This window comes from Diabrotica virgifera, chromosome 9, assembly GCF_917563875.1.
Source record: "Diabrotica virgifera virgifera chromosome 9, PGI_DIABVI_V3a".
In the NCBI taxonomy this organism is placed as follows: domain Eukaryota; kingdom Metazoa; phylum Arthropoda; class Insecta; order Coleoptera; family Chrysomelidae; genus Diabrotica; species Diabrotica virgifera.
In genome coordinates this window covers 172,237,790-172,258,997 of record NC_065451.1, presented here as the reverse complement: position 1 = coordinate 172,258,997, position 21,208 = coordinate 172,237,790, and the positions used below count along the sequence as shown (strand labels likewise).

At 34.0% G+C, this 21,208-nt stretch overlaps 1 protein-coding gene across 5 annotated transcripts in view; it reads left to right on the top strand.

Annotated features, from left to right (window-relative positions):
- Positions 1–21,208, top strand: part of LOC126892114 (ancylostoma secreted protein-like) — a 328,099-nt gene that overhangs the window by 198,607 nt on the left and 108,284 nt on the right. For all 5 annotated transcript variants that reach the window (XM_050661585.1, XM_050661584.1, XM_050661583.1 and 2 more), the window contains exon 2: positions 2,769–2,907. In XM_050661585.1, the coding sequence (XP_050517542.1) occupies positions 2,857–2,907 (51 nt within the window). In that variant the 5' untranslated portion in view covers positions 2,769–2,856. The remainder of the gene's footprint in view (positions 1–2,768; positions 2,908–21,208) is intronic.

Below are 21,208 nucleotides of genomic sequence, written 5' to 3'. Positions count from 1 at the left end.
TGAGTTCTCAAAGCTTCTAAAATGCTTATTTTCGCATTTTTCAGATTTTAAATCGCCTAAAACTCGAAATCTATCAACTTTTGAGAAAAAAGATCTTTTTGATTAAGATGACCCAAAAATGCTAAAAACATTTTTCTTGTCATTTTTCTCAAAAGTTAACAGTTTTCGAGTTACTTATATGCGATTTAAAATGTGAAAAATACGAAAATACGCACACACATTCTCGAGGTTTGAAAACTCATATCTACATTATTAGTTTTCTGGTTGATTGGTGCCTAAATTGAAACTTTTACATTCAGTTTCAAGATTCTAACGAGTAATTGGGGCTTATTTCAATATAGACCGTTGCTTTTTTAATTGTTAATTGCCGGGCGTCGCACTTTATGATGCGTCTCTGTCGCAGGTATACATAGTATACGTACTTTGCGAAAAATTCCCAACAAATACTGGATATTTATTAAAATTTTATAATATATTATTAACATAGTTTTTTAGATAATTTATGTATTTATTCAGTTAATTATTGCCAATGTGCTAATTAAATACGCCAATCATATAGTGCGATACGCACCACATAGTGTGACGCGCCGCCGCGGCGGATTAAGGGTCGAGAGGACGCGTATAATTAACAATTAAAACAACGGTCTAAATTGAAATATGCCCCGATTACTCAGCAGAATCTTAAAATTGAATGTTTAATCTTCAATTTAGGCACTTTACAACCTCAAAAATAATAATTTACACATGAGTTTTCCAGCTTCTAAAATGCTTATTTTCGCATTTTTCAGATTTTAAATCGCTTAAAACTCAAAATCTATTAACTTTTGAGAAAAAAGATCTTTTTTGTTTAAGATGACCCAAAATGCTAAAAACACCCATAAGGAAAAATTTCCCTGTATACCATTAATTACAAAAATTGAAGAAAAATATCTTCTGTGTAAAAGGTATATTAGTTTGAAAACCCCAATAAAGGGCTACATTAAAATACAGAACGTTTTCGCTCTAAAGAGAGCATCATCAGTGTTCTAAGCAAGCTCTACATGCTAAGCCACCAAAAATACATGGGTTAAACCCTTAAAATGCTGACCAAAGAGAAATCAACTCAACCACCCACATGCTTGTGGTATAGTCATATGGTGCCTTGAGGTATACCTTTTAAATTTCACCCATCGCCAGGGTTTAATAAATAATATGCCAATGTAAGACCTTTGGTCGGCATTTTAAGGGTTTTAACCATGTATTTTTGGTGGCTTAGCATGTAGAGCTTGCTTAGAACACTGATGATGCTCTCTTTAGAGCGAAAACGTTCTGTATTTTAATGTAGCCCTTTATTGGGGTTTTCAAACTAATATACCTTTTACACAGAAGATCTTTTTCTTCAATTTTTGCTAAAAACATATTTTTGGAGGCAAAAAAGGTGATGTTTTGAATTTGTTAAAAAAAATGTTTAACAATTTCTGCCTAAAATAATTTCGCCTGGCGCCCTTTTGAATTGTTATTATGATGGATATGATATTTTTTAACAAGTATCCGCAAAGATACCGAATCAGAACAACCGGACATATGTAACATTAGCTCCGGACCCCGGAAGTGTCAAAGGTTTTCGAAACGGACCCCCAGAGAACATCATTGGTGACCCCTGCCATAGTGTCTTACGATCGATTTCTTTTAGCATTCTTTTTGTCCTCTCTGTATCAGGTCGTGTTTCTGTCGCGTATATCATTATTGGTCTAATGAATGTTTTCTCTTTTGTAAATTCTGCCTTTCATTATTTCCCGATATTTTATTTTCCACATTGTTTAATTCCACTTGATCTTCTTCTTTAGTCAATTTAATTTCTCTTGATATTTTTGAGGTCATCAGAGGTGTAACCAGGATGATCCTAAGGGAAGGGGGTTACATCTACTTGAAGGTCTCTGGGAGGTATGGAATAATAATGGTGTTAAGCGTATAGAGCTCAAATTACATCCAAAAGGGGGGGTTATAACCCCAAAACCACCCCCTGGTTACGTCTATGGAGGTCATCTGTCTTCTTAAGCCATAGTAACACTTATTGGCGAGCCCTATTCTTCTTTTAATTTCTTTACTGACATTGTTATCTTTAGTTAGCACTCTTAGCAGCGAGCCTAAGTATCGAAGGTGTCGACACCTTCCAGTTCTTGGTCGTCAATTATTATTCTTGTAGGTGTCGGGTTGCTTGAACTAGTGCAACACATATATTTGGTCTTTAGAACATTTATATTTAGTTCCATTCTCTGCGCAGATGCTCTTAACCGAAATGCTTCAGTCAGAAATATTGTGGACCTACGTATGATGTCTATGCCATCTGCGTATCCGAAAATTTGTACTGATTTGTTAAAGATAGATTCGTATTAATATGGGACTCTCGAATTATATTTTATAATGCCAGGTTAAATAAGAGACACGGTAGTCCATCACCCTGTTTTAGTTCATTTTTGCAATGGAAAGGTCTTGAGAAATTGTTTTGGATTTTTACCATGCTCTCTGCTCCTGTGAGTGTAAGTTCAGTTAATTGGACAAGATGAAGCGGTTACTCATTACAGGAAATATTTTCCCACACTTGGTCCCCAACTATGTAAACAACATTACTCGCATTTTTACAGATAGGTACATCAAAATTATAACTATTCGCTTTTGTTCTCGTACGAGAGTGGCTAATTTAAAAAAATTGTTATAATGGACTTTAATGACTATTATTTTGGTGTTAAAATGTGCGGACTTTATCCAATGGAAATTTCTTTGTCCAGGAGGAAGCCTACATATCCTGGTTCCTTGACAGACCTCCATAGATTCAGAAAAACCGCCCATGGTCATGATGGCTCTAGTAGGATTGTTATGGTAAGGAAGACTGATCAAAGGACATTTGCTTCCATACAAGACGGACAGGTGAGTTATTACCACATATTATTATAAAACTTTCATAAAAACTAAACAGTCTTTTTATTCTCGAATGTTGTATTTGGGAATGAACATTGTATTCGTAGTTGTTTTTTATTTGGTTGGTTTTAGTCAATGTTACATGTACCATTAAGATCAAAATACACTTTTGCGACGATAATACTTTCCTTTTTAAATGATTTTAAACGGTAAACATGTCAAAATAACAAGCAAAATTTTAAAAATAATCATAATGAATCATAAATTTTGTACTTACTGATATTAACCATCGAAACAATTATTTGGCTATTATTCGCAATATTTTTCTCCTTAAATTTCCAACCGAAGTTGCACTAGAAATTCGCTAGTTGGCGAGACCCGAGACCAGCAAAGCTCACAGCGTATACCCGCAAATCTTTCGTTATCCGAGATACGGGATGTTGAAATTTTTCTTACAAACTAACGATTTATTTTCTACTCTAAAACTGGTTGAGATTTGCACATGAAATTTGACGAGTTTTAAGTGACGAGGTAGTTACTGAATGTTTACAATAACAATAGTTTTTGAATTATTCGTTTAATTTTTGCCAAAAAATATTTCTTCTTTTTTTCTTACGAGGCGCCGTTTTTATCAAAAAAAAAAATAAAAAATGTAAGTGTATCGCGCATTTTTCATTTATTTAATAGTCCGTTCTTTAACGGTAAAATATTGCAAAACCTCTAAATTTTAAAGAACCGTTTGGATTACCATGAAATTTGGCATACACATGGCTAACAAGTCAAAGAAAAAAGTGATATTGTGCCGATATGTGCTTTTGCCCTGGGGGTGGTTTTCAACCCACTTGGGGGTGAAAAAATACTTGTCCAAAGAAAGTCAGGAAATGGATAAACTGGCTAATTTGAAGTAACTTTTGTTCTATAGAGTTTTTTCACTAAGTCAATACTTTTCGAGTTATTTGGCAGTGAATATGTTTATTTTTTCAACAAAATAACCACGCTTTTAGACGGTTTTTCGCAAATAACTCAAATAGTAAGTATTTTGTCGACAAAACTTTTGTAGTAAAAATATAGCCTGTAAAAAATTTTAAAAAATGGTGTATATATCACGTCTTTACACCTAGTAGAATCAGAGTTATAGCTAATGAAAAATAGGTTCATATTCGTCAAATCCCAAATGGAATACTTTAACGTGAAATAAACAAAAATTAAGCACATTTCGGGGAAAACTCAGTACAAATTATTTAAAGTGTTTAAAAAAAGCTTCATTTTTGTTTTATAAAAAAAATTTCTAGCATCAAAATTAAACAAGTTACGCTCAAAATAAAGTTAGTCCCTTTTGGTTTTGGTAAAAAAATCGAGAAAATCACCCCCTAATTAGTATCTTAAATGAACTTAATCGTTACTACTTCACAAGTTTCTTGACTCGTGTATATATTGTTGTTTATATTATCTGTAAGTTTCATCGGTTCAAAGTCCTTATTATTGAGAGGGCTGTAATTAAAAGGGGTTGAACAAGTCACTGATCACGAATGTATGCAAATTACACCAAATCTTAAGAAATTTTTGTCTGACAGAAAAACAAAAAAATACTTGATATTCAGAAAGGCAAATCTGACTTTTTTGGTTTTTCGAGATTTTTGGTATTTCTAACAATTTTTAAGTTATTTTGAAAACAAGCATATTTTTCAAAATTTAAATTTTTAAAATTTTTACTTTGAAACCAAATTTTTTCAAAAATAAGCACTTTGAATCGATGAAACTTACAGATCGTATAAACACAACATAAGTAAAATAATTTGTGGAGCGGTAACGATTAATTTCATTTAAGTTGCTAATTAGGAGGTGGTCTTCCCGATTTTTTTTGCAAAAACAAAAGGGACTAACTTTATTTTGAGCGTAACTTGCTTAAATTTAATGCTAGGAACCTTTCGTAAAAACAGAAATAAAGCTTTTTTAAACACTTTAAAAAAGTTATAATGAGTTTTCCCCAAAAAGTGCTTAATTTTTTGGATATTTCACGTCGAAATATTCTATTTGAAATTTGGTGAATATGAATCTATTTTTCATTGGCTATAACTCTGGTTCTACGAGATCCAGAGACCTAACGCGTACATAATTTTTTTTACTTTTTTATATGCTATATTTTTGCTAAGAACGTTTTTTTCGACAAAATACTTACTGTTTGAGTTATTTGCGAAAAACCGTCTAAAAATGTGGTTATTTTGTTGAAAAATGAACATATTCACTCGCAAATAACTCGAAAAGTGTTGACTTGGCGAAAAAGCTCTATAGAACAAAAGTTACTTAAAATTAGTCAGTTTACCCATTTCCGGACTTATTTTGGACATATGTTTTTTCACCCCCAAGAGGGGGTGAAAGTCACCCTATGGGAAAAAGCACACATCGGCCCAATATCACTTTTTTTCTTTGACATGTAAGCTATACGTATGCCAAATTTCATGTCAATCCAAGCGGTTCTTTAAAATTTATAGCCAAAACCGTGACAGAATGGACTATAATACATTCTCTAGAACCATCATAATTACTTACTTTCCGTGTCTGGAACACCAACTTCTGTACTTCCAATGGTTGGCCATATAGACGGCCCTGGCATAATTAGGTTTTCTTCTGTGCAGGTCTCTCTCATCTTTGTGCATGATATTGGATGGTGCCTATTCTGAACCGTGCCACAGTCGCAAGTTTCGTCTACCTGGTATCCCCATTTTTCAGGTTACTAGCACAACGTGAAACTCGGGTTCTTAGTCTGTTTAGCGCTTTCCATGTCGGATATTGTAAATTGTGTTTAACAGTCATGGGACAAAATGGGTTATGGTAGCTGATCCTTGCCATATATGTATTCGGTGCATCTCTGGCGCTTCAGGGATGAATCTTGATTTTTTCAGAAAGCTTTTCCGAGAGCTTAGTCTACTTGGCTGGGCTGAGACTGGTGATCATATAAGGGGGTGCCTTCGATCCGTCTCCTGCTTTTTCGTTCTGCCTTTGACCTGACCTGTCTCCTGATAGGTGGTGGAGCGATTCTAGGAACCATCTAATGTAATAACAGTAAACCACAACAATAACAGAAATTACCAATAATAATTTGAAGTAGATACAAAGCTACAGAAAGTGTTCAAAACGGCCTCCCTGACACGTTATACAAGATCCAACTCTTAACCTCATTGTTTGTCGCATTCGTGCAAATTGTCTGGGTGTATTTTTTATTCACTAATATAAAAGTGGTTTCAGTTAAATTAATTGAAACTTTGCAGATGTGTACCTTGAGTCTTGCTGGTATAAAATTCTCATTTCCCCAAGGCTCATAAATCAAGTGTTTTTGGGTTATAGAGCTTCAAATTGTTGTTTTACATTTCATTTTCAGTCCATTTTTCAAAATCATCAATTTGGGATATTCCAATCTTAGCCAGGATATCCCACTTTTTGTTGACAGGGAAACATTAAGAAATGCCATTTCGATACCATACTTGTGTTTACTAATATCAATATCAATATGGGTAATATTAATCAGTCGTGTTTTTTCTGACATTATATTCTTTTGGTCAATAATATCTATGATTCAGTCAATTTGTACTCTATGAGCTCCCTAGTGGGAAAGTTTTGGGGTAGTTCTGATTTCTTTCATTATATATGGATTTTGGGCTGCTGTATCCGAATATGAGGTTTGCGGACAAAATTTATTGCCGGATCATTGAAAAAATCGCGAAAAAATCGAAAAATTTCAGCTTTTTTCCGCTTTTTTGCTCAAATCTCGAAAACTGTTATCTTTTAGAAAATGGTTTGTTAACAGAAATTAATGTTTTTAAAATTATCTACAAATATCACTATTTACTTTTTTTTCAGACGAACCGTTCGGTCTAAAGTGCAAGTTGAAAAATGCCAATTTTTAACGGTCTCGGCAAAACCCACTTTTTACATTCCAAAACTTTAGTTTTTATTAGAATGCTGTCATTTGATAAATTTCTCCTAGTTTTCTGTACAAATAATAAATGTTAGTTCATAATATGAATATGGTATGTCTCTTCTCACAGCTTCCATGAATCTATTCCATCCTAAAATACCGAGAATGTATCTGCTTTTCCCTTAGAGCCACAGAAGATCAGGCACAGATGGAGTCACAGTTTCAGTTGGTATGAACATGCTCTTCGGATCTTGATTTCTGATAAACCTTGAGGTTTTGTCCTTTCAAAATGTATTAGTTGAACAGCTCTCTGACTTCCATAAACCTCAGGTGCGGGTTTAGTTTTTAGCCGAGGAATGCATTGGTTAGGAGCTATTGCATATTTTGGTGCAATACAAGAAATGCCACCCATGAGGTAAAAAGTGTGGTATCCGTCGATTGTATGTACGTAAACCCTTTCTGTCCCAACGCTGCATATATATTTTTGAAAAAGTGGGTCTTTATTCCCAGCCCCCGTATATATATTACGTTCAAGGTGTTATGGTCTCAATTTACCAAAGCCGAAAATATGCGTTGCTTATACAATTTTAGACTCATTGGTGTCCCAATGCCGTAGAAATATGTCCGAAAATGTTAGATTATTGTTCCCAAAGCCTCAAAATGTTGGCACCTAAGACAGCTCATGCGGACCCATTGCCGTATATATTTGTTCAGATATTTTAGATATAATATGCTATATTGTAGCACTGGTGGCAACGCTTATAGGTAGCGGCTAGAAGGTGAAGCGATTGTAGCCACAGAAAAGACCAGAAAAAAAAAGAAGCGAATCGAGATACATGTGTGAAAGATGCGGAGTTGGCCTTTGCGTAGTGTCATGTCTGGAGGAGTACCACACAAAAGAAAACTTTTAATGTTAATTAACATTACATTATTTTTTTAAGTTAGTTACATTTTTTCAAGTTGGTTTTGCTCTCTGATGAGTACTTTTGAACAGAAATCGTTTAAGTTGGTTAAAAAAAACTCATTAAAAACCATGTTTTGGTCATTTATTTGTTTATTTATATGCGACGTATATATAAGGCAATGGGACTCTAAGCATGAAAAAACCTTTGGGGTTAAGGGACTAACATGCAAATTAAGGCCTGGCATAGAAAAGGTTAAAATCAGCGTTTTCGTATATCTGTTGTGTAAAGCACGGCTGGTCAATTTTCTGCGGATCGTCTGCGATTGCTGATACTTCCAGATAAGCAACGCGCTTGCTCAAAGTCTTGTAGCGGCAGTAAGGCCCAGATAGTTGGCCTCACCATTCCTTGCAGTGTTGGCCGTTTTCTCTACAAAAAGTACGGCTCAAGAAACTAGGTTGATGTAGTTTCCTCTTTGGGGTTTTTTTCATCCTATACAGAAGCTGTTCGCCTGCAAGTGTCAGCATTCGCAGGCGATCCTCAGAAAATTGACCTGCCGTGCTTTACACAGCAGGTGTACGATTACGCCGATTTTAACGTACATACAATTGACAAATACCACACTTTTCACGTCATATGTGGCATTTCTTGTATTGCACCAAAACATGCAGTAGCTCCTAAGCAATCCATTACTCGGATAAAAAAGAAACCCGCGCCTGAAGTTTATGGAAGTCAGGGAGCTGTTTAACTAATTCATTTTAAAAAGACAAAACCTCAAGGTTTATCAGAAATCAAAATAACAGATCCGAAGTAAATGTTCACACCAACTGAAACTGTGACTCCATATGTGCCTGATCTTCTGTGGCTCTAAGGGAAAAGCAGAGACATTCCCGGCCTCTTAGGACGGAATGGACTCATGGAAGCTGTCACAAGAGACATACCATACCTATGAACTAACATTTATTATTTGTACAGAAAACTAGGAGAAATTTATCAAATGACAGCATTCTAATAAAAACTAAAGTTTTGGAATGTAAAAAGTGGGTTTTGCCGAGACCGTTAAAAAGTGGCAATTTTCAACTTGTACTTTAGACCGAACGGTTCGTCTGAAAAAAAAGTAAATAGTGATATTTGTAGATAATTTTAAGTACTTTAATTTCTGTTTACTAAAAGTTAATAGTTTTCGAGATTTGAGCACAAAAGCGGAAAAAAGATGAAATTTTTCGCTTTTTTTCGCGATTTTTTCAATGTTCCGGCAAGAAATTTTGTCCGCAAACCTCATATTCTGATTCAGCAGCCCAAAATCCATATATAATGAATGAAATCAGAACTACCCCAAAACTTTCCTAGTCAAAACACAATTTTACTGAATCACTAGACCAATTTAATAATTTTACAGTAGTCCATTAACCTTCTTTTAACTTTAACTTAAACTAACAGGCGTACGCCACTGTACGCCAAACGTAGTCAATTAGGTACTTGACATCAAAAAAATTGTTTTGCATGAATTTTATTTTAATTGGCTGTATCGTCAAACTAAACAAATTATATAAAAAAAATTGAAGTGCAAGTGCAATAATTTACTTCCGAATGCGCATATGGTACAAGTTGTGAGGACGTTCACGTATTAAAAAAATTCTGATTCGGTTTATTTGCGGATTCCTGTTCAAAAATGTCCCCTTTAAACAAATCAGAAGGGTTCCGAGCGAAATTTTTGAACAGAAATTGTTTAAACATTTTTTTAAACAAATTCAAAAGATCACCTTTTTGCTCCAGAAAATATCACGTTTTTCGCTTTTTTGGATCAATGTAAAAACCTAAATAAAAAAGTTTTTTTTTCATTTTTCTCAAAAGTTGATAGTTTTGAGTTATAAAGCAATTTAAAATCTAAAAAACGCGAAAATACGCATTTTCGAGGTTCAAAAACTCATATTTATGTAAACTATTATTAGTAATGTTGCTAAGTGCCCAAACTGAAGTTCAAACATTTTCAAACAAATTTCAAGATTCTGACGAGTAATCGGAGCTTTAATGGACAGTTGTTTTTTAATTGTTAATTATACATTTCCACTGGACTTTAATCCGCCGCTCGTCGCACTGTATGGTACGTCTCTGCACTTATACATATTATACGAACTTATGCGAAAAATGTCGAACAAGTTTTATTAAAATTTTATAATTTATTATTAACATAGTTTTTTTTAATAATTTATGTATTTATTCATCCACGTGAAATTAGAACAAGAAATAAGTGATTCACAGATGAGTTTTAGAAAGGGTCTAGGAACTAGAGAAGCATTATTCGGAGTCAATGTTCTGACACAACGATGTCTGGATATGAATCAGGACATATATGCTTGCTTCATAGATTTTAAAAAAGCTTTTGACAGAGTTCAACATGAAAAGCTTTTAAGTATTCTTAAGACCACAAACATAGATAGTAGAGATCTACAAATTATATCGAATCTGTATCAAAATCAGAAAGCAAGAGTAAGAGTCGAAGGAGAACTGACAGAGGAAGTAAGTATACTTAGAGGAGTTCTACAAGGGTACATACTTTCACGACTCTTATTCAACGTCTACAGTGAAGTGATATTTCAAGAAGCTTTATTGGATATTGTGGAAGGTATTTTGGTCAACGGAAATAGCATTAATAATATTAGATATGCGGACGATACGATCATATTTGCAAGTGACATAGAAAATTTACAGTACATAATACATGTATACAATGCATGTGAAAGGTAAAGTCAAATGAATCTCAAGAAAACGAAATCAATGATATTCTCAAAAAAACCACAAAATGTAGATAACCTGATCATCAATAATACAACGATCGAAAGAGTAACAACATATAAATATTTAGGAACGTGGCTAACCGAAGATTGAGATCAAACAAAAGAAATCAGATCTAGAATAGAAATGGCAAGAAACACGTTCATAAAATTGAAGAACTTACTTTGCAACCTTAACCTTAATCTAGCGATCCGCACAAGAATGCTACGTTGTTACGTTTTTCTCTACTTTACTATACGGCATGGAAGCGTGGACAATAAAACAGTCTGAAATCAAAAAATTAAACTCCTTTGAGATGTGGTGCTACAGGAGAATCCACAGAATATCGTGGACTGAAAAAGTAACTAATATAGAGGTGTTACAAAGAATGAAGAAAGAATGTGAAGTCATAAAACCTGTTAAAATTAGAAAGATTCAATATCTGGGTCATATAATGAGGGGCGAGAAGTACGTATTACTTAGATTAATTATGTAAGGGAAGATACACGGGAAGAGAAACCCAGGACGACGCAAAAGATCCTGGCTAAGAAGTTTGGGAGAGCGGTTCGGTTGCAGCTCGTTAGAATTATTCAGAAGTGCGGCCAATAAAATTAAAATAGCGATGGTGATTTCCAACCTCCGATAGGGGAAGGAACCTAAAGAAGAAGTATTTATTCAATTAATTCCATAATAAAAATATCAATCATATAGTTCGAAAGAGACTCACCATATAGTGCGACGCGCGTCGGTTTAAAAGTCTAGTGAATGCGCATAATTAGCAATTAAAAAACAACAGTCTAAATTGAAGTAAGGCCAGATTACTAGGAAGCATCTTGAAATTTAATGTTTAAATTTCAATTTAGGCACTTTTCAATTTAGGCCAACTTCAAAAATAATAGTTTAGGTACACAGGAGTTATCAAGCTTCAAGAATACATACCTATTTGCGCATTTTTTGATTTTAAATCGCTTATAACTCGAAAACTATTAATCCCACGTTGGAGGGTTATTAACCCCTAACCTGGGTTCAAAATGACCCAGGAAATCTAAAAAGTCTTTTCCCGGGCAAAAAAGGTGATCTTTTGAATTTGTTTAAAAATATTGTTCAAACAATTTCTACCCAAAAATTTCGGCCAGCACTTCTAATTTGTTTAACCCAGCATTGGTCGCTAGGTTGGCTTTTACGTGAGTGGTCGCGCGTGAGATTTTGTCTCACATATCCAACTTTTGCCTTTTTTTAACTAAACTTTTAACTAAATAGATTTTAAACTTAATAAAGTTATTATTAGCTTTACACTTTGTGGCTGTTGATGCGCTTGTACATTTTAATCTAATCTAAAAATGTAGAAATATTATTAATTTTAATTATTCAATATAAATTTCAAATTTGTACTAGAGTATAAAATTATTTCATCTACTGGAAACACAAAAAAGAGAAACAGCTTGATATACAGTCCAGATCCAGCCCCAAGTTTATTCATGGGGCTGGATCAGGTGCGGGAGCATGCCAAATAGAAATCTATTTTCGTGACGTCACGTTGCCTAGCAACCGTCAATTCTCCCATTATGAAATTCTATTTTGTGACGTCAGCAAAATAGAATTCTATTTGGCGTGCTCAGGGCCCTGGACTGTATGGTGGTTCTCTTTTTTGTGTTTCCAGTAGTTGAAATAATTTTATACTGATTTAGATTTATTAATTAAACATGTATTAGGAAAATTGAATTTACTAAACCAGTCATCATCATCATTCTCTTTGCCTTATCCCGATGCGGGGTCGGCTTCCCTAATTGCATTTCTCCACACAATTCTATCTTGGGTCATATCAATGTTAATCCCCTTTACCAACATGTCCTGCCTTATCGTCTCCCCCAGGTCTTCTTTGGTCTTCATCTCCTACTCCTTCCAGGAATCTGCACTTCAGCTATTCTTCGTATTAGGGGATTAACGTCTCGACGTTGAACATGACCAAACCATCTTAACCTATGCTCTCTCATTTTGGCATCAGTTGGTGCCACACCTATACTTCTCCTAATATACTCATTTCTAATTTTATCCTTCTTTGTCACTCCAATCATCCAACTAAGCATTCTCATTTCCGCCACATGCATTCGTTGTTCCTCCTTTTTCACTGCCCAACATTCAGTTCCGTACATCATAGCCGGTCTTATGGCTGTTTTATAGAATTTTCTCTTCAGCTTCATTGGAATTTTTCTGTCACACAACACACCACTCGCTTCTTTCCACTTCATCCATCCAGCCCTAATTCTACTGCATGCATCTCCATCTATTTCTCCATTACTCTGTAATACCGATCCTAGGTACTTAAAACTATTGCTTTTCACAATCATTTCACCATCCAAAGATACCATTTTATTTGTAGTAACTCCATTTTTAAATGAACATTCCAAATACTCTGTTGTTGTCCTAATAAGTTTTAAATCTTTTTCCTCCAGAGCTTGTCTCCACTATTCCAGTTTTTGTTCTAAGTATCTTTCACTACAGTAGAGCGTCGATAATCCGAACTAATTGGTACAGGGGTAGTTCAGATTATCAAATTGTTCGGATTGTCGAACATATGTTCAAAATACATACAAAGCTCATAAACATAGTACATGTACATATGTACATACGTTTTAGTTACAAGGAATAAAACACCTGCATAATAAACAAATATATTGTATGTATTTCTGCATAAACAAAACAAAAATCCGCGGTCATATTTTGCCCATATTGTCATATTAAATCCAAAAATTCGGTCCGCGATCATATTTTTTAATTTTATAATTTTTTTTTGCGTTCGGATTAGCGATCGTTCGGATTACTAGGGTTCGGATTATCGACGCTCTACTGTATTTCCTATTAACACTACATCATCAGCATACATTAGGCACCATGGAATGCTACCCTGTAGTTTCGCTGTTATCTGGTCCAAAACTAATGAGAATAAATAAGGACTAAGCACCGAGCCTTGGTGCAATCCTACTTTCACCTGAAATTTATCAGTCTCTCCCACACCTGTCCTAACACTAGTCGTTACTCCCTCATACATATCTCTCACAATCTTTACATATTCGCCAGGGACTCCTTTCTTATTGAGTGCCCACCACAGAATCTCTCGAGGTACTTTATCATATGCTTTCTCAAGATCAATTAATACCATATGAGCGTTGGTCCGTTTATTCCTGTATTTTTCCATAAGTTGCCTTACAATGAAAATTGCATCTGTTGTTGATCTGCCCTGCATAAAACCAAATTAATTATCGGATATTTCGGTTTCTTCACGTATCGGTCTATCAATTACTCTCTCCTGTATTTTCATGGTGTAGCTAAGTAGTTTTATAGCCCTGTATTTTGTACATTGTTGTATGTCTCCCTTGTTTTTGTAGACAATATACTGCTTCTCCATTCGTCTGGCATTTGTCCAACTTCCATAATTCTATTAAATAGACCTACTAGCCAACTTATTCCTGTCTCTTCCAATGCTCTCCATACTTCCCCAGGAATATCATCTGGTCCGACTGCTTTTCCTTTCTTTATTTTTTGAAGCGCTTGAGCCACTTTCTCGTTTGTTATTCTGGTAACCATTGCTGTTACTGTCTCCATTAACTCCACAGGCTGTCTGTCAAATTCTTCATTTAATAAACTGTCAAAATACTTTCTCCATCTCTTTTTAACATCCTTTTCGTGAATTAGTATTTTAGTATTTTCATCTCGGATACATCTAATCTGATTAAAATCTCTTGCTTTCTTTGCTCTCTGTTTGGCTATTTTATCTATCTTTGCTTCGCTTTCCCTGGTATCAAGTTGATCTAAATTTTGTACTAAACCAGTAAAAAAAATAAAAAAAAATTGATCTACATAAAAAAACATTAAGTAACTATGGCAAAAATTTCAATTCTTCTTCCATATCTTCTTCTTTCAAATTAAGGTGGACTAAAGGAAAACTGTACAACTAGTACATTTATTTTATTGTCCTGCAACACAAACAAAATTATCTTTGCACAGTTTATATTGCAAATACAAAAAAAAAATAATAGAGCGCGATAAGAGAATATCTTACGTGAAGCGCACTGACTTAACAATCGGGCCATAGTAAGTCAACTGAACCACTATAGTCCGTTCTTTAGATTGACATGGAATTTGGCACACACATAGCTAACATGTCAAAGAAAAAAAGTGATATTGTGCCGATATGTGCTTTTGCCCTGGGGGTGGTTTTCACCCCCTCTTGCGGGTAAAATAATATTCGTCCAAAGTAAGTCAGGAAATGGATAAACTGGCTAATTTTAAGTAACTTTTGTTCTATAGAGTTTTTTCACTAAGTCGATACTTTTCGAGTTATTTGGCAGTGAATATGTTCATTTTTTCAACAACATAACCACGCTTTTAGACGGTTTTTGGCAAATAACTCAAATAGTAAGTATTTTGTCGAAAAAACATTCTTAGCAAAAATATAGCCCGTAAAAATTAAAAAAAATGGTGTATATATCACGTCTCTGTACTTAGTAAAAGCAGAGTTATAGCTAATGAAAAATAGGGTCATATTCGTCAAATTCCAAATGGAATACTTTAACGTGAAATAACCAAAAATGAAGCACATTTCGGGGAAAACTCATTATAACTTATTTAAAGTGTTTAGAAAAAGCTTCATTTTTGTTTTATAAAATAAATTTCTAGCATCAAAAGTAAACAAGTTACGCTCAAAATAAAGTTAGTCCCTTTTTGTTTTGGTAAAAAATCGAGAAAATCACCCTAATTAGTATCTGTAATGAACTTAATCGTTACCACTTCACAAGTTTCTTGACTCGTATGTATTGTTTATATGATCTGTAAGTTTCATCGGTTCAAAGTCCTTATTATTGAAAAGGCTGTAGTTAAAAGGGGTTGAATGAGTCACTGATCACGAATGTATGCAAATTTAGAAACCCCAAATCTTAATCAATTTTTGTCTAACAGAAAAACAAAAAAATATATGATATTCAGAAAAGCAATGCTGACTTTTTTTGTTTTTCGAGATTTTTGGTATCTCTAACAATTTTTAAGTTATTTTGAAAAAAAAAGGATATTTTTCAAAATTAAAATTTTTAAAAATTTTACTTTGAAACCAATTTTTTTTCAAAAATAAGGACTTTGAATCAATGAAACTTACAGATCATATAAACACAATATAAGTTAAATAATTTGTGGAGCGGCAACGATTAATTTCATTTAAGTTCCTAATTAGGGGGTGGTCTTTCCGATTTTTTTTGCCAAAACATAAGGGACCAACTTTATTTTAAGCGTAACTTGCTTAAATTTAATGCTAGAAACGTTTTGTAAAAACAGAAATAAAGATTTTTTTAAACACTTTAAAAAAGTTATAAGGGGTTTTCCCCAAAAAGTGCTCAATTTTTTGGATATTTCACGTCGAAATATTCTATTTGAAATTTGGTGAATATGAATCTATTTTTCATTGGCTATAACTCTGGATCTACGAGATCCAGAGACCTAACGCGTACACCATTTTTTTACTTTTTTATAGGCTATATTTTTGCTATCAACGTTTTTTCGACAAAATACTTACTTTTTGAGTTATTTGCGAAAAACCTTATAAAAATGTGGTTATTTTGTTGAAAAATGAACATTCACTCGCAAATAACTCGAAAAGTGTTGACTTGGCGAAAAAGCTCTATAGAACAAAAGTTACTTAAAATTAGTCAGTTTACCCATTTCAGGACTTAATTTGGACATATATTTTTTCACCCCCAAGAGGGGGTGAAAGTCACCCCCAGGGCAAAAGCACACATCGGCACAATATCACTTTTTTTTTGACATGTAAGCTATACGTATGCCAAATTTCATGTCAATCCAAGCGGTTCTTTAAAATTTAGAGCAAAAACCGTGAAAGAATGTAGTACTATCTGAGCAGACGAGTCTATTCGATTGTAGAGGCAGGATAATTAGGAGACTAGAAGGAAGGAACTACAGCATAATATGTAATTTACCAGGGAAAAGTTGTGTGCAATATTCTGAAACCGTGAGAATAGCGACCAATGCCGGGTTAAGCGAAACATTTTTGAACAGCAGTCCGCAAAAAAGCCAGACAGGAGTCAGAATTTTTTCATTCGGGAACGGCTTCACAACATAGACTTTAAATAAAATATGATACTTATAAATATGATACTTATAAATAAATATATGATTGAAGAGCTTTACAATAACATTTATATTGTTGTGTGTACAATTATGTACAATTCTAGTTTTCAAAATGCCTACGTTATTCAACTGCTCTCCGTATTGTGGTGGGTTTTGTGTTCTTTGATCCTCGAACCAATTTGATGTACCTATATGTTATGTACTTTTCAGATATTAAATATTTTGCTCCGTTTTTACGCCTGTGACTTGCTTTTTATTGGAAGTTTTCCTACTTTTTTAAGAGTTATACACGAGTTCTATGGTGGGGGAGCAAAGTATGCTAAATGTGCAGTCACTCGAGCGCTTTGGGGACCTATTGGTTGTGAGGAGTACGTCCTAAATCCAAAAAAGTCTAGTAAAGTTTTCCATTTTAGTGGGGACTTGTCCATTTTTAATTTAATTTTCCATTTCCAACAATCGTTTTTTTTTAGATTATAGCGCCATCTATCCATAATTAGAAAATATGTCTCGAATAAAAGTTACTTATTTTTACGTAAGGAATTCAAATCTGCAATAAAAAATGGTGGCTCCCATTTAAGATTTTAAAGTAACCCCCCATCCCACCTCCGTGGGGTGTCGTGTTTGGTGCCATTCGAGAGATTTTTCAAAAATATTGACTACGTATTTTTTAGTTTTTCGATTTGTCATTCATTTCGCGAAATGTTTGCTTTTTGTTGTGAAACTTTGGCACTCACCCATTTCCTTACGCCAAGCTCACATGTAGCGAGTAAATACTACAAATATACACTGTTTTGCATGTACTTAACTTACCTTATCTTAATATGACGATTTCGAGTTTTTCTAAGGATAGATTTTTTTTCGCCCCCCCCCTCTTCCTGCATTAAGAGCCAATATATGGTAGAGGTACATTTTCAGGGTACAAGGTTTCTCCCCATGTAATAATCTGACGCGCTCGAGTAACTGCAAAAATCCCCGCTTGGACACCCCTACCATACAATTTTTACACATTCAAAAATGTGTGGCAAATGAAGTCAGCCAAATGACGCGACCTTTATAGTATGTAATAATCCTTTATTGACATATTATTACCAAATACAGAATAGATAAAGATTAATATGTGTACGTGAAGGTAGCACACTAGGGTTGATCCACCTAATAAAAAGGATTATCACCAAATCACGATTAGTACATTTTTATTTTTAGATTTTAAACTAAGATATGTGACGCCGTTTAGAATATTTCTTTTATATGTATAACATTATCAGTTCCAATTAAGGTTATATATTTGTATTAGATATCTTTTTTAATTTCCTGCTATTAGGAATAAAATATTTTGTAAATGTTTTTTTTTAAATCTGCGCCACAATCTATTGTGTTAGTCTTAATATCTTGTATGCCTTGTTGTCGTTAAACTCTTCATTTGAGTCATGTTTTTACGTCTAAAATAACAACGGAACAATTCTTGTTGTATTTGGTAAATTATAGCAATATATTCTTTAAAACCTCAATTTGAAACATAATAACAAACTTTTTGTACTTTTTGTTGCTCGCAATATTTTTTATTTTAAGGTTCTGTGAAGATGTCACACATATGTTTTGTCATAAAACTATAAAACAGTAATTATTTTAGTTCCAAAGTGTGTTACCCTGTTTTCTCGTAACTAATGATTCCTGCTAATTCATGTGCATTTGTGCATTCCCTCCAGCCAATAGTGGCTCTTCCTGTAGATTTTTGTGAGTGAAAGACACGGCAAAAGTGATAACGAATATTTGACAATGCTTTTTACAGGAAAGAGTCAAACTCGATGTTTTACACTACATTCAATATTCTGCTAGTTTCGATTTTGTTCATGCTATAAAGTTCTTTTATAGTTAGTGTATTGAAAATATTGTTTTTATCATGAAACCACGTCACTTAACTTTGGATGAGATAAATAGAGCTGTAGGTCTTCTTTAATGTGGCACGCGGCAAACTAATGTAGTTGAGCGTATGGGAGTCCCCCAAAGTGTTATAAGTCAATTGCAGTGGCATTTTTGTGTAAAGATGTATCAAGTCAAACTAGTTTGATTTTATTCAACAAACTTGACTTGACTTGAAAACCAAACTTTTTTTGTAAAAAAGTTTGACTTGACTTGATTTCGATATCTTTAGGTTTGACTTGAAGTCAAACTTTTTCAAACAGTTTGAAGTTTGAATATCATATTGCGCAACGTGTTTATTTCCATTTCTAATTAAGAGGGTACTTACTGACTTTTGTTTTGACTTATTTGGATAGGTCTGAATATGTACTCTGCTACTCCTCAAATTAGTTTGTAGTTCATATTAAGAAGTATGTGCTTGGCTTGTTTATTACGTTCGTTTTGAAGTGTGTGCTTTGTGAAATAATATCTTCTCTTCTTCTTCTTTTTATATAGACATGACTCTGTCTGTTCTTCAATGTGCCTCCAGTAAGTTGTCATTCCATCTTTTTCGTGGTCTTCCCACTGATCGTCTTCCTATTGGGGAACCGTCTCTCGCCGTCCTTACTACTCTATTTGTTGTCATTCGGCTTATGTGGTCGTTCCATTCTACTCTTCTGCTTTTCGCCCAGTTATTAATGTTGTCCACCTTGCATCTCCTTCGTATATCTGCACTTCTAGCTCTATCCCACAGCGTCTTACCATCGATTTTTCGCAATGTTTTCATCTCTGCTGTTTCTAGCATTCTTTTTGTCCTTTCTGTATCAGGTCGTGTTTCTGCCGCGTATGTCATTATTGGTCTGATGACTGTTTTGTAAATTCTGCCTTTCACTTCTTTTCCGATGTTTTTATTTCTCCATATTGTTTCATTCAGGCAACCTGCGGCTGTGCTTTATTCACCTGATCTTCCACTTCTGTTTCGAGCTTTCCGTAGCTGCATAGTGTGATGCCTAGATATTTAAACTCCATGACTTGTTCTATTATTTGACCCTCCAGCTCTAATTTACACCTTATTAGATCTGCTGTTATAACCATGCATTTAGTCTTTTTTGGGGAAATTAACATGTTAAATTTTCTAGCGGTTATATTAAATTCGTGCAGCATACGTTGTAAATCATCTTCACTTTGAGAGATTAGTATTGCGTCGTCTGCATAGCAGATTATTTTAAGTTGTTTTTCTCCCATTTGGTATCCTTTTTTTGTTCTTACTTTTAATAATATCTGAACCTGAATATTTTTCGGCTCAGAACAAGTACCAGATCAAATTGAGTCTGATTTTGAAGGCACCTCTTCTCTTCCACTGAAAAAATTAAGAGAAATAAATCTGTAGTTGAAGTAGAATTAATTAAGAAAAATAAATATACTGATTTATTTGATATTGCGGCAGGTTATTTCAAAACAATGAAAATTGAAAAGTACATACTTGTATTATGTAAAAATAAAGAACAGTGTTATAAAATGACAATAAGTGAACTAATTCTTTAAGACGACATTGCAAAGTCGCAAAAAAATCATTAAACCTAGTCTATCAAAAATATAATATTTTGTTTTTCCTTCATAAATTTTTGTTAAAAAGGGGCCGTTCAAGTATCGTAGTAACACAATTTTACAACCTCTTTATCCCATGTGTACCTTTTCATCTTTTGTTGTGAAGAACGGTCCAGCTATTTATTGCCAAATGTGTTACTGTGCTTGATCTTTTAGACAAATTTTAAGATTTCTTCACTTGAATATTATTGGCCTATTGTAACATGAGCGGAGCGTGAGGGGGCAATATAATAAAATCCAGGGGTTCTATGTAAAATATAAACGAAAGTTGAAAAGTTGGGCGATTGTGATTTCGATTTTTTTTTATTTAAGTTAAAAAACAATGGCTTGTTCTAGGATTTTCCGCCATTCTGTTCTGTTCCTTGCTTTGTTCTTTCAATTGGTAATCTCAAGTGTTTTCAGGCCTTGTTCCATGTATCTAAGTTTGGTTCTTCCCTTTGACTTTCTCCCTACTGGTGTTTGCTTCATTATATGTTTTAGTGTTTCGGTCTCCAATATCCGTTTAACATGGCCCATCCAACGCAGACGTCTGATTTTTAAGGATGTTATGACCTCGGGTTCGTTGTATGTTGCGTATAGTTCAAAATTATATCTTCTGCGCCATAGGTCATTTTCTTTCGCTCCCTTATAATCGCTTTTCGACAGTGTCCATGTCTCTGATCCATATATAAGGACGGGTTCTATCAGGGTTTTGTATATTTTGCATTTGGCTTTTCTCGTGATATTGTTAGATCTTAGATGTTTAATTAGTCCATTTACTAACTTGCGTTACCCTCCCCCAACTTGCGTAACGTAATACTTTTAAGCTTCCAAAGTAGATTAAATTGCACTTGGTATGATAAAAAAACTATCTAACGAATTCTTTGTTTTAATCTAGTGACACTCTAATATAAAAAAGTTATATTGATAAAACGAAACTTACCAGCAAGCAATTCAAAGCATACATGCAGGAATCATTTTCAAAAAATTTACCCTATTTGATTATAATCGCTTCCTGTATCAAGATACTTTTAAGTGGCACTCATTGTAATATTAATTTTCTTATCTTAATTAGCAACTAACATGTCAATCTCGA